The sequence below is a fragment of the Ranitomeya variabilis genome, chromosome 3 (assembly GCF_051348905.1).
Source record: "Ranitomeya variabilis isolate aRanVar5 chromosome 3, aRanVar5.hap1, whole genome shotgun sequence".
In the NCBI taxonomy this organism is placed as follows: domain Eukaryota; kingdom Metazoa; phylum Chordata; class Amphibia; order Anura; family Dendrobatidae; genus Ranitomeya; species Ranitomeya variabilis.
Genome location: NC_135234.1, coordinates 784,065,716 through 784,083,933, shown reverse-complemented (window position 1 = coordinate 784,083,933; position 18,218 = coordinate 784,065,716). Strand labels below are relative to the sequence as shown.

At 49.4% G+C, this 18,218-nt stretch overlaps 1 protein-coding gene across 1 annotated transcript in view; it reads right to left on the bottom strand.

Annotated features, from left to right (window-relative positions):
- Window positions 1-18,218, bottom strand: part of DNHD1 (dynein heavy chain domain 1) — a 458,413-nt gene that overhangs the window by 254,145 nt on the left and 186,050 nt on the right. Inside the window, exons 13-17 of the mRNA XM_077299004.1 lie at window positions 11,552-11,677; window positions 8,043-8,319; window positions 6,346-6,473; window positions 6,069-6,267; window positions 5,902-5,993 (exon numbers count right to left, since the gene is read on the bottom strand). Of these exons, the coding sequence (XP_077155119.1) occupies window positions 5,902-5,993; window positions 6,069-6,267; window positions 6,346-6,473; window positions 8,043-8,319; window positions 11,552-11,677 (822 nt within the window). The remainder of the gene's footprint in view (window positions 1-5,901; window positions 5,994-6,068; window positions 6,268-6,345; window positions 6,474-8,042; window positions 8,320-11,551; window positions 11,678-18,218) is intronic.

The window sequence follows — 18,218 nt, the reverse complement described above, 5'->3', positions numbered from 1 at the left end:
TGCCGGCGGGGGACAGAGAGCAGCAGCAGCAACCGGCCCAAGAGGGACTGAGGAGGTCAGGAAGGGTGAAGAAAACCTTACCCACCTACTCCAACCCTGAGACGGCTCATCGTCCGCCCAGAGAGGGAGACATGGGCACCCCAGGCCCCAGGAAGGAGAGCCCAGGAACATCCTGGGGGGAGAGGAGCTCCGGAGAGTCCACGAGTACCTTCTCCTCCCGAGTGGTCGCCATGCTACGTGAGTACGAGGACGCCGGCAAAGCACTGACCGGGCTGAAGGAGGAGCTGAGGGTGGCACGGATCCTGAACACCCGAGCCTCTAGCAAGGAGAAACCCGTGACCTCCCAGAGGTTCAGAGCCCTCAGAGATGAGGTGGCCCGGTTAGTGCTCCTCCGGGAGGGGATTGAGAAAAGCGCAGGTCCCTTCCTGGAGAGGTTTAAGAACCAGCGGCGGTTCTCAGAAATGAAGGGGTTAAATACCTCAGGAGAGCCGCCAGCCGGCGTCCTAAGCGACGAGGAGGAGGACGACGACGTGGCTGTGACTGGAGTCCTACAAGCTGGAACCAGCCGGGAGAGTGAGTCGCAGAGCCGACAACAGGGAAGCGGCCTCCCGGCACGGCAGAGGACTCCGACAGCACAGGCTGGAGTGTCAGCGGAGGAAGAGGAGGAGGGCGGTCTGCTACAGGAGATCCGACAGCTGGAGTCTCCAGTGAACCTGGACCGCTTCTCCTTTGGTGAGGACGAGCCAGCAGAGGAAACCCAGAAGAGGAAGAAGACAACGAAGGAGACCGCACGGGAGGTGGTGAGTTACAGATATGTACTGATGGATGATGTTACACCTACCACCTCCTGTGTAAACCCCACCAAACCTAAAGGCACGGGCTCTGCAGTGGGTCCGGGGCATAGGCAAGGTGGGGAGAGGAGGAGGACGTCCGGCGGTGCTGCCGTCTGTGCGGGGAACAGTGCAGGGGGCGAGGCTGTGGAGGTACTCACGGCGCCGGACATAGGGGACCCCGAGGAGTTTCCCTCTCTGCCCTCTGCGGCTAAGCCGGTTATCACCGGGGCTGAGGTGGGTGAGGGGGATGTCCACGCCGTTGCGAAAGGGGGACGGTGTGGGCAGACTCCATCCCTGCTCGCTACGGCTGGGCCGGCCGACGCCGGGGCTGTGGGGGGCAGGTCCGAGAAACTTGCTGCGGTGAAAGGGGGGCGCACTGTTGTGACAGGGGCGCAGTGCGCCTCAACAGAGAAGAGGCACGCGGCTGCAATAGGGGAGCAGCGAGTCCAAAAAGGAAAAAAAAAGCAGGAAACATCATCTGCAGGGAACACTGGGCGCCCTGCTGCAACGGGAGGACAGAGTGCTCCAGCACCCAAATGTGACACCGGGACCCCGAAGGCTGTGGGTGCGGGGCAGGCGGCGCCCCCCAACAAGCAGCGGGCCCAGAATAATAAAATACAAACTGCTGCAGTAGGGGGGCAAGGTGCTCCAGAGACACAACAAAACACCAATGAAGGGAAAATGGGTGTGGTGCTGCACCCCTCCCCCGGTCCAGCAGGTGTGAGTGCAAAGAAGCCAGACACAAGTGAGGAGAAAATGGATGTTACTGTGGAAGGTGCAGAGAACACTGGGACAAATGGTGGTGAGAATACTGGTAATAAAGTGATGGGATGTGGTGAGGGGAATGATGGGAGTAGTGGTGGAGTGAATGGTGGGAGTAGTGGTGGAGTGAATGGTGGGAATAGTGGTGGAATGAATGATGGGAGCAGTGGTGGAGTAAATGGTGGGAGTAGTGATGTTGCAAATGATGGGAATAGTGGTGGTGGTGGAGTGAATGAGGAGAACATTACTGGTGTTGGTGGAGGGGAAGCAGGTAGTGGTCCCGCTGCCTCCCCAGCGGTGGCGGGGTCTTCAGCCCCAAGCTATTCAGGAGCTGTCACTGCTGGGGGTAGTAGTGCGCCCTTGTCTGGTGACCCTGAGGAAGGTGACTTGCAACAGCGCTTCCTGGACGCCCTGAGGAAAGGGGAGAGTTCTATCAATGTAGAGGGGAGGGAGGTTGATCTGTCTTTCTGGATAGAGAGACACGGTCTTTCCGCCTTCCGAGATAGAGGGGCAGAGACTGTCTGGTCTCTGCCGACACCGGGGCAGAGGAGTAACCGTAGGAACGTGGCCCGTCTCCAGTGGGTAAGCAAGGATGCCTGTCCTGATCGGTCAAAGGTTGCTGAGCTCCTGCTGGGGATGGGCTTCGTGGCATATGACATCTTCGCCTTGATCCATCCCTATGGGACCTCCTACTTCGATGTCAGCTTCGTGAGGCCGGAGGGCCTTGAGCTTTTCTGGTCTCGCCATGAGCTGGCTCGGGGTCGCCCCGAATGGCAGGGTTTCCTCGCTGAAGCAATATCCCGCCAGAACTCGGTCAGGAAGGTGACCGTTTTGACCAGTAACGAGTCACTTTCCTGTGTCGACATCTCCACCTGGGTTGGACGATATGGCGACATCATCGGTATTCCCGAGAAGACCCTCGATGAGCATGGTATCTGGTCAGGAGCCTGGACCTTCATGGTGAAATTGAAGGTTTCAGGAAACACCGTTACCCATATCCCTTCCTCAACATTTTTGGGGAGGGACAGGATCTTGATTTTCTACCGGGGGCAGCCTAAGGTCTGTCACAGGTGCGGCAGCCCCACACACTTCAGTGCGCAGTGTACCACCCAGAAATGCGCACTGTGTGGGGACCTCGGCCATCTCGCTGCTACCTGTGGCAGAATTAGGTGTAACCTGTGTGGTGACCTCGGTCACCCGTTCAGTCGCTGTCCGCGTTCCTTTGCCAATGCGGTCCTGAAAGCGGCGAGTGCGGGACAGGCGAAAGCCGGGACTAATCTCGCCGGTGAAGGTACCAACAGAGGCGGAGGAGGCAGGGAACCGGTGAGGAGCAGGCTGCCGCCATCCAATATCAGGCGGCAGCAGCAGCGCCGTGGGAACAGGGGGCAGGGAGTAATGACCCTAAACTCTGACCCGGGTGCTTCACTTGCAGCTGAGGATCCTAAAGACGGCGAATTGAGCGAGGAAGTCAAGAGACTTGAAAGGGAGGAGCAAAAGGACGCCATGTCTGCCCAGGAACCTTCATCCGGTGACAGTCTGGATGAGGGAGATGGGGAGTGGTCACAGCAAAAGAAAAAGGGTAACAGGAAAACAACTAAGGAAAAGAGGGGGTCCGGGCCTTGAGCCTCCTCCTTGGAGTGCGACCCCTCTGACTCCGTAGCCCTGATCCAGGTGCCATTGGAAGGTCCAGCCGCCCCCCCTCTGGTGGATCTCTCTAACCGGTTCCGGGCCCTCCAGGACTCCCCTCCAGAGGGGGGCGATGGGGACCCGGGGCCGGAGGTTGCGGACAAGGTTGTTGGGGCTCAGGAGGTCGCTGGGTCTTCTTCTCAGGGGGCAAATACAAAGCCTTCTGGGGGGGGGACTACCTCAGGACCACCAGACAAGGGCCAGAGTGTATGTAAGGAGAGAATGGATGAGTCTGTTTGTCTTAAGCGCACTAAAAACTCATCATTGTCAGAGGAAGAGGGTGAAACTGTTGGGGGTGGGAAGAAAAAGGCTATCTAATTTAATCAATCATGATGGCGGCACCCACCCCATTGACGCTGGCAACCATTAATGTTGCCAGCATAAAGTCAGATGTGGCAAGGTACACGGCCTTTCATTTTCTCGGCCAACTTGACGCCGACATTTTGTTTTTGCAGGAGACCAGGTTGACCGACCTATCAACCATGCATAAAGCAAGGCGGGAGTGGAGGCACGGGCCCTCCTACTGGTCTCTTGCGGCCGAGCCGTATAGTGGGGTGGCGGTCCTTTTTAAGACCGCAGCGGTTGAATGCAGACGATTGATCGAGTTAGAAATGGGGAGATGCTTGATCCTAGATGTCTCCATTGGGGGACAGGAGCTTCGGCTCATTAACATCTACGGTCCCCAGTCCAAGTGGGACCGCAAGTGTCTCTTCATGAAGATCAAACCTTTCTTATTTTCGAGTCGGCAGGTGGTCTTTGGAGGGGATTTCAACAACGTCACGAGACCCTGTGATAGAGGAGGTTCCGGAGACCGGCTGGCTTACGATTGCGTCGCGCTAAATAGGATAGTAAGTGAGGCACGCCTGGTGGATGTCCACATCCGGCACAACACAGGCCACGCGGGGTTCACTTTTTTTAGAGGTAGTCAGTGCAGGTCTAGGTTAGACAGGTTTTATTTGAAGGAGGATGCCGTCTCCTCGCCGTTGTCGGTTGTGGAGGTGGAGTTCTCCGATCACTGTTTGATTATGTTTTCTCTGAGCGTTACAGAGACTCCTCGGATGGGAAGAGGTTATTGGAAGCTGAATTCGTCACTCCTTGAGGAAGAAGCTGTAAGACGGTCCTTTGAGGAATTTCTTCAGAGCCAGGTACCGCTGCTGGGCCTAAGTAACACTAAGTCTGAGTGGTGGGAGATGTTCAAACATCGGGTGGCGAGATTCTTCCGGCAACTCTCGAACCTCAGAAGCCTGAACAGGGATCGCCTGTATCAGAGCCTGAGGAGGAAACTCGAGCAACTTGTCTCGACTGGGGGTAGCCGCGAGGCGATCTCCAGTGTGAAATCCTTGCTAAAGAGGTGTCAGTACGATAGGCACGCATCTTTGGTTTTTGAGAGGGATTACGGGAAGTACTACTCGCCCGACCCCTACAGAAGCTGCAAGATGTCAGTGAATAGTAAGATAGTGACTGGGCTGATGGACAGTACGGGATCCCTGAGAAGGTCCAGATCAGGGATCTTGGAGGTCGTCAGTTCATACTACTCGCACCTCTTGGGAAGGAAGGAACTGGATCGTGACAGGATGTCGGCTTTCCTGGCTGAAGCTGTTCCTGAGCCAGGGGCTGACCTCTCGCTGGGCGGTTTGGCAGAAGCGATCAAAGAAGAGGAAGTGAGACTGGCGATCGATGGGCTCCGGCCCAAAAAATCGCCAGGTCCGGATGGCTTAACATCCGAGTTCTTTAAGACCTTTAGGGACTCCTTGGTCCCCCTCTTGACTCAGGTGTTTAATGAGTGTCTCTCCTCGGGCACTCTGCCGAGATCATTAAGGAGGTCGGCTTTGATCATTTTGTCAAAGGGTAAGGACCCGTCACGCATTGAGAATTGGCGTCCCATATCACTTCTCAATGTGGACAGGAAGGTTTTGGCTAAGATACTCTTCAATAGGCTGGTGAAGTTTGCACCGCGGCTCCTTTCGGAGGCTCAGCACTGTTGCGTTCCTGGCCGTAGCACTTTCAGTGCTGTTCTGGGTGTCCGAGAGGCCGTGGAGCAGGGCAGGGCAGGCCTTTGGAAGGGGTTCTTGCTGACCCTGGATCAGGCAAAAGCCTTTGATCGGGTCGACCACGAGTACCTCTGGTCCACTCTTTTGAGGTATGGTCTGCCTGGAGGGTTTGTGGACTGGCTTAAGACCTCGTACGCAGGGGCTGAGACTTTCCCTCTGGTAAACGGGTGGATTGGACAACCTTTCGGGGTGGGATCTGGTGTCCGCCAGGGCTGCCCTCTTAGTCCTTTGCTTTACGCGTTTGCGATCGATCCCTTCCTCAGAAGGGTTGATTGTGGACCGTGGACTGTCATGTAAAGTATTTTTATTTTATTTAATAAAAGACCTGGAAGATAATAGATGATGTGTTAGCAGAATAGTGAGTGCAGCTCTGGAGGTGACTGGAGGATAAGACATGATGTGACCGTAGAATAGTGAGTGCAGCTCTGGAGGTGACTGGAGGATAATAGATGATGTGTTAGCAGAATAGTGAGTGCAGCTCTGGAGGATAAGATATGATGTATTAGCAGAATAGGAGTGCAGCTCTGGAGGTGGGTGCAGTATGTCCGGCAGTACCCTGCCCCCTTCACCTTCTGGATGTCCTCCTGCTCTCTGTGTAGGGGGTAGGACAGCAGCTCTTTCAGCGTCAGTGTTTCTGGCCCATCAGAGACCTTCCCCATAACTAGAATGACACGATCTGGTTAATAGTCAGCAGTGATGCCTATGACTGACGCAGGCCCTCCACCCCGGAAGTTACCAGCAAAGATGGCCACCCAGTGTTTGTGCTTCACAGCAGGGTCCTGAAGTGCCTGGAGCAGGGGAAGGTGCTGAGAGAAATCCTGAAGGTCACCCTTGACAACTTGTAGGACAGGGTCCTTGTTCGGGAGGATCAGCAGCAGGTCCTGTAGACTATTCTCCCACTGCTGCAGCTTCTCTCCCACCTGCTCCATCTTCACCTGTAGAGGAGTAATCATTAGGTGGGTGGGTATTGATCTCAGGGGTCACCATTTCGGGTTCATATGCGTCCTGATTACCTTCATGAAGGGTTTTAGCTTCCAGGCAGCAATATGCTCCCGGCATCTGGTCAGCAGCTTCCATGAGTCTTGTTGTGCCTGAATCATCTGTTCCCCAAGAGAAATCACAGAGAAATCGAAGCTTTTTCCTAAAAATAGACAATGAGATAACTGGCCACCAGCCTGAAAGACTGAAAATATATCAGGAACGATAAGAGGCAGCTATGGTAATCAGGCAGCCTTGAAAACACGTGGTGGAGAACATGGAAGCTGGAGACACTTGGTGCAGACCAGGCAACCTGGAGGACACGTGGTGGAGAAAATGCATCCTGTAAAACACATGCAGGAGAACATGCAATCGGGAAGACACAAGGTGGAGATTATGCAACCTGGAAAACACATGGTGGTGAACATGCAACCTGAGGAACACGTGGTGGATAAAATTCACCTCGGGGAACATGTGGTGGAGAATATGCAACCTGGGGAACAAGTGGTGGAGAATATGCAATCTGGGGAACAAGTGGTGGAGAACATGCAACCTGGGGAACATGCGGTGGAGAACATGCAACCTGGGGAACATGTGGTGAAGAACATTCAACCTGGGGAACATGTGGTGGAGAACATGCAACCTGGGGAACATGTGGTGGAGAACATTCAACCTGGGGAACATGTGGTGGAGAACATGCAACCTGGGGAACATGTGGTGGAGAACATGCAACCTGGGGAACATGTGGTGGAGAACATTCAACCTGGGGAATATGTGGTGGAGAACATGCAACCTGGGGAACATGTGGTGGAGAACATGCAACCTGGGGAACATGCGGTGGAGAACATGCAACCTGGGGAACATGCGGTGGAGAACATGCAACCTGGGGAACATGTGGTGGAGAACATTTAACCTGGGGAATATGTGGTGAACATGCAACCTGGGGAACAAGTGGTGGATAAAATTCAACCTGGGGAACATGTGGTGGAGAATATGCAACCTGGGGAGTAAGTGGAGGATAATATGCAATCTGGGGAACAAGTGGTGGAGAACATGCAACCTGGGGAACATGTGGTGGAGAACATGCAACCTGGGGAACACGTGGTGGAGATCATGCAACCTGGGGAACACATGGTGGATAAAATTCAACCTGGGGAACACGTGGTGGAGAATATGCAACCTGGGGAACATGTGGTGGAGAATATGCAACCTGGGGAACAAGTGGTGGAGAATATGCAATCTGGGGAACAAGTGGTGGAGAACATGCAACCTGGGGAACATGCGGTGGAGAACATGCAACCTGGGGAACATGTGGTGAAGAACATTCAACCTGGGGAACATGTGGTGGAGAACATGCAACCTGGGGAACATGTGGTGGAGAACATGCAACCTGGGGAACATGTGGTGGAGAACATTCAACCTGGGGAACATGTGGTGGAGAACATGCAACCTGGGGAACAAGTGGTGGAGAACATGCAACCTGGGGAACATGTGGTGGAGAACATGCAACCTGGGGAACACGTGGTGGAGATCATGCAACCTGGGGAACACATGGTGGATAAAATTCAACCTGGGGAACACGTGGTGGAGAATATGCAACCTGGGGAACAAGTGGTGGTGAACATGCAACATGGAGAACATGGCGGTGGCATGTAGGCTGGAGGACAGGACATGAAGAGAGTGGAACACAAAGAAAATATGACATTAAGACAAGGGAACATTTTGTCCTTACCTTGTAAGATTTGACGTGATTGACTGAAGTCTCGCAGCTGACACAGAGAAAAACGCAATTTGTGATGTAATGTTCCCAGATTGCACAGAATTATGGCCACATTCTGATTGGGATCTCGAAAATGTGAGGAGGAAGAGGCTACAATCAGATCTTCTGCCTCTTTATAACAGGCCTGGAATGACTGTTCCAAGCTGCCAGACATGGATGGGAGGTGACTGCTAAGGAACTCATTTGATGTCTTCAGAAAATGCTGGTACATGTCCCAAGTTTCAGTCAGCTAAGAGACACAAGTCATGGAAAAGGGTTCTTGAGTACATTGACCACGCTCAGAAGAGAGGCCTCCACTAGTTACACAGTTTGTCGTCTACATATGGCCTTCATCAGGGACCCAGGTCACTGCTTATACGAGGCCTCTACCAGTGACACAATTCACCTTGTACATGAGGCCTCTACAAGTGATACAGGCCACCACCTACACAAGACCTCCATCAGTGACACAAGTCACTGCATACAAGAGCCATCCACCAATGACACAGGTCGCCATCTACAGGAGACTTCCATCAGTGACACAGGTCATTGCCTATACGAACGAGGCCTCTACCAGTGACATTTCACCTCCTACATGAACCCTCTACCAGAGACACAGGTCACCTCCTTCACCAGCCATCCACCAATGACATAGGTCACCTACTGCATAAAGCTTCAATCAGTGACAAAGGTCACTGCCTATATGAAGCCTCTACCAGTGACACGATTCACCTCCTACATGAGGCTTCACCAGTGACACAGGTCAACTACACGATCCATCAACCAATCACATAAGTCACCTCCTGTATGAGGCTTCAATCAGTGACACAGGTCACCATCTACACGAGGCTTTCACCATTGACACAGGTCACCGCCTACAAGAGGCTTTCACCGGTGACACAGGTCACCGCCTACATGAGAACTCAACCAGTGACATAGGTCACCGCCTACATGAGGCTTTCACCATTGACACAGGTCACCGCTTACATGAGGCTTTCACCAGTGACACAGGTAAACGCCTGCATGAGAACTCCACCAGTGACATAGGTCACCATCTACATGAGGCTTCCATCAGTGACACAGGTCACTGCCTACATGAGGCCTCCACCATTGACACATTTCGCCGCCTACGTGAGAACTCCATCAGTGACACAGATCACAGCCTACATGACACTTCCACTAGTGACACAGGTCACCACCTACGTGAGAACTCCATCAGTGACACAGGTCACCATCTACATGAGAACTCCACCGGGGACACAGGTCACCGCCTATGTGAGAACTCCACCAGTGACACAGGTCACCGCCTATGTGAGAACTCCACCAGTGACACAGGTCACCACCTACGTGAGAACTCCACCAGTGACACAGGTCACCACCTACGTGAGAACTCCACCAGTGACACAGGTCACCACCTACGTGAGAACTCCACCAGTGACACAGGTCACCGCCTATGTGAGAACTCCACCAGTGACATAGGTCACCATCTACATGAGACTTCCGTCAGTGACACAGGTCACTGCCGACATGAGGAAACAAAAAATAGACCTAAAAATGAGCTTTTATTATGTACCTCTAAAAAAGCTCAATATGTAAAAAAAACACACATGTTGGTGAGTAGATCAGACACAGGTGCTAAATATTAAAAAACAGGCCAAAATATATAATGATTTATGGAAAGAGTCTAGAGGAAGAAAGAGTTAAGGCTGCCGTCACACTATCAGTATTTGGTCAGTATTTTACCTCAGTATTTGTAGCCAAAACCAGGAGTGGAACAATTAGAGGAAAAGTATAATAGAAACATCTGCACCACTTCTGTATTTATCACCCACTCCTGGTTTTGGCTACAAATACTGATGTAAAATACTGACCAAATACTGATAGTGTGACGGCAGCCTAATACTCAGTTTCCCTACCTGGCAGCGGAGGTTGACACCCTAGGGGGAAAACGTAATGGCGCCCCGCTCCACGTAGGCTAACCCTGTCTGACCCTAAAAAGGAAATCCCTCACCAAGCCGTCACCAACAGCCATGAAGTGCTCAAGTGCTCTCTGACAATGAACCTGACAGTAGATGTATTGTGTAGGTGACAATGCTGCACATAGGATAGTACAGTGTTCTGCTCACTATATTTCAGAGTATGACGGATGGTGAACAGCATGTGTCTGTATTGATTGACTGTAGTATCTGGATTGATGTCTATATATTTTATAGATGCAATAGATTGTCAATAACTCAAAAAACCTCCAATCATATAGAATTTCAATACATTAAAAACCTACAGATATATGTGTAATATCAAATAATTGGCGGGGGACACATCATCCCTCTATATCACCACAGCCATATACTTGTATCAGAGATTTTTTAGAGGCACATAATAAAAGCTAATTTTTGTTTTTTTGTTTAGGTTTATATATTAGATATCAGACCTCAATTCATCTATTTGGTTTTCTCACCGCCTACATGAGGCCCTCACCAGTAACACAGGTCCCCACCTACACGAGCCACCCAATGACACAGCTCACGGCCACATGAGGCATTTATCAGTGACACAAGTCACCACCTACGTGAGAACTCCACCAGTGACATAGGTCACTGCCTACTCGAGTCATCCATCAACGACACAGGTCACCACCTACATGAGGCCTCCACCAATGACACAGGTAACCGCCTACTCGAGTCATCCATCAACGACACAGGTCACCACCTACATGAGGCCTCCACCAATGACACAGGTAACCGCCTACATGAGGCCTCCACCAATGACACAGGTCACCGCCTACTCGAGTCATCCATCAACGACACAGGTCACCACCTACATGAGGCCTCCACCAATGACACAGGTAACCGCCTACTCGAGTCATCCATCAACGACACAGGTCACCACCTACATGAGGCCTCCACCAATGACACAGGTAACCGCCTACATGAGGCCTCCACCAATGACACAGGTCACCGCCTACTTGAGTCATCCATCAACGACACAGGTCACCGCCTACATGAGGCCTCCACCAATGACACAGGTCACCGCCTACATGAGTCATCCATCAATGACACAGGTCACCACCTACGTGAGGCCTCCACCAATGACACAGGTCACCGCCTACATGAGGCCTCCACCAATGACACAGGTCACCGCCTACATGAGGCCTCCACCAATGACACAGGTCACCACCTACATGAGGCCTCCACCAATGACCTAGTTCCCCACATACACGAGCCACCCAATGACACATTTCATAGCCACATGAGGCTTTCATCAGTGACACAGGTCACCACCTACGTGAGGCCTTCACCAATGACACGGGTCACCACCTACATGAGGCCTACACCAATAAAACAGGTCTCCACCTACGTGAGACATCTACCAATTAAACAGATCATCACCTTCGTGAGACCTCCACCAGTGACACAGGTCACTGCCTACACAAGATCTCCATTACTGTGGCTGGTACATGGGGATGCACTGATGATATCTACCTTGCTGCTGATTTCCTGCTCTTTTGCCGTTTGTTGCCTGTAGTTCGTGCGGATGACCTCATGGAGGGAGCGTACATGTTCAACTCGTTCATCCAATTCATTTTTTTTCATTTTGCACTCAGCAACCTGAGAGATAATATAATGACTAAACGTGTAAAATGAGGTAAGATATAGATGTGACAAAGTTGCACAACTGCAAGAGGGAATCCAAAAGACCACTTAAATGAAGCCACCAGAGACCGCGTAAAGAACCCTCAACAGGCCATGTGAAGAAATCTCGAGAGACCATGTAAAAGAAATTCCCAGAGAACACGAAAAGGAAACCTCCAGACACCATGTGAAGAACCCCAGAGGCTACATGAAGACCCCCCAGAGACCACGTGAAGAACCCCCCAGTGATCACATGAACAACCCCCAGAGACCACATGAAGAACAGTCAGAGACCACGTGAAAGAAACCCCAAGAGGCAAAGTGAAGAAATCCCCCAGAGATGATGTGAAGAACCAAACAGAGACCACGTGAAGGAAACCCCAGAGAGCTCATGAAAAAAAAACCTAGACACCACATGAAGACATCCCCAGTGCCCATGTAAAGAAACCCCCTAGACACCACATGAAGACATCCCCAGGCAACCACACACAAGACATGAAGTGAACGAGGAAGACATCATGTATGAGTGGCAAGAAACGAAGGAAGTCACAGATGGTGAGAGGGTCATGTAAATAAGGTAACAGCTTCTTACAAGCGTCACTACCTTACTGCTCCCTACATACACATCATTCTCACACTACAACAGATATACAGTGCTAAGCATAAATGAGTACACCCCTGTGAAAAGTAACATTTTAAACAATATGTCACTGGACACAAGAACTGTTTCCACTTTCTGACAATTCTCGGTTTCGCAGAACATTTTCCCCCATAACAGGACAGTGATGTTATAATATAACTCATCACAAAAGCTTCACTTTCACTCAAATTTGTTGATATAAAAATGAGTGCACCCCCCATCAATAACTTCTGCATCTAGTATTGTGTGTGATCTCCGTGATGTGTAAGGAGGCACTGAGACTTCAAGGCCTGGAAGGAACAAGGTGGCAACATATTACATCACACATCTTTCTCCATCTTCAGAACAAGATCTAGAGCGTGGATGCCAGATGGAGAGTGGCGACAACTTGTCTCCAGACCTCCCTATAGAGGTCCAGTTATCAGGAGACTCTTGGCCACTGAGACACCGTCAGATGTTCTTCTCCAGAAATGCAGCAGATGTGAGTTTTGTTTCATTGTCATGTAGGTAAAGTGCCGTACACCTAGGGCGGGAGTCATGGCGGCATCTTCTCTGTCACTATAGAGCAGGACATGTGACTTAATGATCCTATCAATGACATGTAGTCCCCTTACATCAGCAACTCATGTGTTCCCCTGACACCAGCAGGTCATGTGTGTCCCCGACACCAGCAGGTCATGTGCCCCCCAACACCAGAAGGTCATGTGTCCCCCGACACCAGCAGGTCATGTGCCCCCCAACACCAGCAGCTCATGTGCCCCCCAACACCAGCAGCTCATGTGCCCCCCAACACCAGCAGGTCATGTGCCCCCCAACATCAGCAGGTCATGTGCCCCCCAACACCAGCAGGTCATGTGTCCCCCGACACCAGCAGGTCATGTGCCCCCCAACACCAGCAGCTCATGTGCCCCCCAACACCAGCAGCTCATGTGCCCCCACATAAGGACACGGCCACCACCAAGTATCGCTGAAGGCTCCAGGCCATGACAAGAATGTATTTAGAAGCTGCCTGGTGCCTCCAGTGAGACCTCAGTGTGACAGTGACGCCTATGGGGAGGTCTGGAGACAAGTTGTCACCACTCTACCTCCATCATCCAGGCTCTAGCGCTCGTTCTGGAGATGGAGAAAGATGAACGCTGTAATATCTCATGGCCACCATGTTCCCTCCCGGCCTAGAAGACTAGCTGCCTCCTTACACATCATGGTGGTCACACACAACACTAGATCTGATGGGGGTGCACTCATTTTTATTTACATAGATTCCACTGGCGCTAGACACAAGGTTCTTTGGGGGTTTTAGGTGTCTGTTTGGGTGACAACCAGGGCCGATTTTAGGCAAAGTGGGGCCGTAGGCAAAAGTTTAAAATGGGGCCCCAAATGCTAACATATTGCACCAACAGAAACATTTTGGTTGTAGCTACATGCGCTGATTTCAGGCCACTAAACGAGCGTGATCAACAATATTGAAGTCATTCGCCACTTGTTTCCAGCCTCTTTACACTGGCTGGGGACAGAATGATCACTAGTAAATCAATCTGTCCCCATACAGTATCATCTTAGCAGAATATCTGCAGTTTTAACTGGGCGATGTGCTGATGAGAACAATGATTTTTGTTCCAGCATATACTGTACATACATACACCGTACATACACACAGATACACATACCGTACATACATACACAGACATACACCTTACATGCATACACACATACAGTTATATACACAGATAGTATACACATACCGTACATACATATACCATACATACACACAAATACACATACATACACCGTACGTACACACAGATACACATACATATACCATACATACACACAGATACACATACCGTACATACACAGACATACACCTTACATGCATACACACATACAGTTATATACACAGATAGTATACACATACCGTACATACATATACCATACATACACACAGATACACATACCGTACATACACAGACATACACCTTCCATGCATACACACATACAGTTATATACACAGATAGTATACACATACCGTACATACATATACCATACATACACACAAACACACATACTGCAGTGTACATACACACAGATACACATACAAATACAGTATATGCAAACACATACATATACCATACATACACACAGATACACATACATATACCATCATACATACACATACCGTACATACATATACCATACATACACACAAATACACATACATACACCGTACATACACACAGATACACATACCGTACATACACAGACATACACCTTACATGCATACACACATACATATACACAGATAGTATACACATACCGTACATACATATACCATACATACACACAAATACACATACATACACCGTACGTACACACAGATACACATACCGTACATACACAGACATACACATTACATGCATACACACATACAGTTATATACACAGATAGTATACACATACCGTACATACATATACCGTACATACACACAAATACACATACATACACCGTACATACACACAGATACACATACCGTACATACACAGACATACACCTTACATGCATACACACATACAGTTATATACACTGATAGTATACACATACCGTACATACATATACCATACATACACACAAATACACATACATACACCGTACATACACACAGATACACATACCGTACATACACAGACATACACCTTACATGCATACACACATACAGTTATATACACAGATAGTATACACATACCGTACATACATATACCATACATACACACAAATACACGTACATACACCGTACGTACACACAGATACACATACAAATACAGTATATGCAAACACATACATACACCGTACATACACACAGATACACATACCGTACATACACAGACATACACCTTACATGCATACACATACAGTTATATACACAGATAGTATACACATACCGTACATACATATACCATACATACACACAAATACACATACATACACCGTACATACACACAGATACACATACCGTACATACACAGACATACACCTTACATGCATACACACATACAGTTATATACACAGATAGTATACACATACCGCACATACATATACCATACATACACACAAATACACATACATACACCGTACATACACACAGATACACATACCGTACATACACAGACATACACCTTACATGCATACACACATACTGTTATATACACAGATAGTATACACATACCGTACATACATACACCGTACATACACACAGATACACATGCCGTACATACACAGACATACACCTTACATGCATACACACATACAGTTATATACACAGATAGTATACACATATCGTACATACATATACCATACATACACACAAATACACATACATACACCGTACATACACACAGATACACATACAAATACAGTATATGCAAACACATACATATACCATACATACACACAGATACACATACCGTACATACACAGACATACACCTTACATGCATACACACATACAGTTATATACACAGATAGTATACACATACCGTACATACATATACCGTACATACACACAAATACACATACATACACCGTACATACACACAGATACACATACAAATACAGTATATGCAAACACATACATATACCATACATACACACAGATACACATACATATACCATCATACATACACATACCGTACATACACACATGCATATACCATACATTCACACAAGTGCCGTACACACATATACCGTACATTCACACAAGTGCCGTACACACATATACCGTACATACACACAGATACACACACATATACCGTACATACACAGATACAGTTATATACATATAGTACACACATACCGTACATACATATAAAATACACCCAAATGCACATACCGTACACACATATACCGAACATACAGATACACATACACGTACCGTACATATACACATACAGTATATACACATACCGTACACACATATACATACACATATACTGCATGTACATGCACATAAACATACATATATACCATATATCCATACAAATTTATTTCACATACACAGATACACATACTGTACATGCATACACACACAGCCATACAACTATACCATACATACACACATATACTGTACATACACAGATACACACAGATAGAAACATACACATAGATACACACAGATGCACACACATACATATACAAGCATATACATACATACATACTAATCTTGTATAGGTGGTCAGATGAGCCCTGCAGGTCAGCTCAGCTGGAGAAGGCTGCAGACCCCTCTGTGGGGGATGGGGCACAGAGCAGACAGCACCTGATGATAAATTCCCAGTAAGGGAGGAAAAGACTCAAATTCAAACAGTTCCATGACTAAAATTATAAAGAGATAAGTTATAAAGAGCACTATAACTGCACATTACTCTTCAGGTCACTTCACAGCATACATTTTGCTGCCGTGCTGCCCCTGCAGTGAGCTCCTCCCCCATCTCTGCTCTGTGAGGAGACGCTGCAGCCTGCTCTGAACAGAACAGTGGAGGGAGCAGAAGACCCCCTGTAAGTCCTGGGAGCAGAAGACCCCTGTAAGTCCTGGGAGCAGAAGACCCCCTGTAAGTCCTGGGAGCAGAAGACCCCTGTAAGTCCTGGGAGCAGAAGACCCCCTGTAAGTCCTGGGAGCAGAAGACCCCTGTAAGTCCTGGGAGCAGAAGACCCCCTGTAAGTCCTGGGAGCAGAAGACCCCCTGTAAGTCCTGCTCTTCCTCCACTGCTGTCCCTATGTGCTGTGCAGCGGGGCCCCTGACTGTAGGTGAGTACTCACCATTAGGACGCTCCATGCAGGGGGACAGACGGCAGCCAGTGAGCGCTCTCCTCAGTCTGGTCACTGTGAGGTAAGGAAAGCGTTCATTGGCCAGCGTCTCTCCCTGCATGACACGCCCCCTTTTTGATCTCCTGCACTTCGCGCCCCGCTCTCTCCCCGGCACTCGGTGTTCCATGATTACAGGAGGGAGTGAGAGGGGCCGACCCTGCATGATACCGGGCCTGCCTGCAGGGGCCCCCCTCCACCTCTGGGCCCTGGAGCAGTGCCATCAGCAGTATGTCTGCCCCTGGCTGGGGGCCCCTAGGGCAGCGGGGGCCCCAGGCAGCTGCCTAGTCTGCCTGCCCCTAACGCCGGCCCTGGTGACAACCACCTGTTGTCAAAAGTAAAAATTAGAATAAAAATAATAAAAGTCCAAAACTGCGCTCAGAAACCAGTCGCTATGCAACCAGTGGTAAAGAAAATCCGCAAGAAAAAAAGAACTTATGTCCTCACCTAGAAGTATCAGTACACAGGAAAATCCTGGAACCACGGAAAGTAGATATAATATCACCGGAAGGTGGGAGATGTGGAAACAACTAGGTCCACACCATATCGGTATAGATTGGGGCAGCGGTGTGCCAGTGGTGTCACCAAGAGTCCGGTGACTTTCCAGAGGTACAAAATGGACACAGAAATTGTATATAATGACTCAGATAATATATATATGAGGTCCCTGGGTCCCCAGTGAATTTTACCAATGATCTGGTGCCTTGTAATTGGTTGCAATAAAGGAATTAGATTAATGTAGGTTGTTCCTGGCATGGTGCGTTGGTTGTAGAAGGAAGATGGATAGCGACCACTATTGGGAAAGCTGGGTGCACTGGCTGTTAGGAGAACCACACCATAATGACTGCTGTAGAGAGCCGGGTGTGGTGGTAGCAATCTGGCTGTGCTGCTGATGATGCGCCGGTTGTAAAGAGAAAATGGGTAACGATCAATGTTGGAAAAGCTGGGTGCACTGGAGGTTAGGAAAGCCACACCGTGAGGACTGCTGTGGAAAGCTGGGTGTGGTTGCGGCGCCTCAGGATCCTGG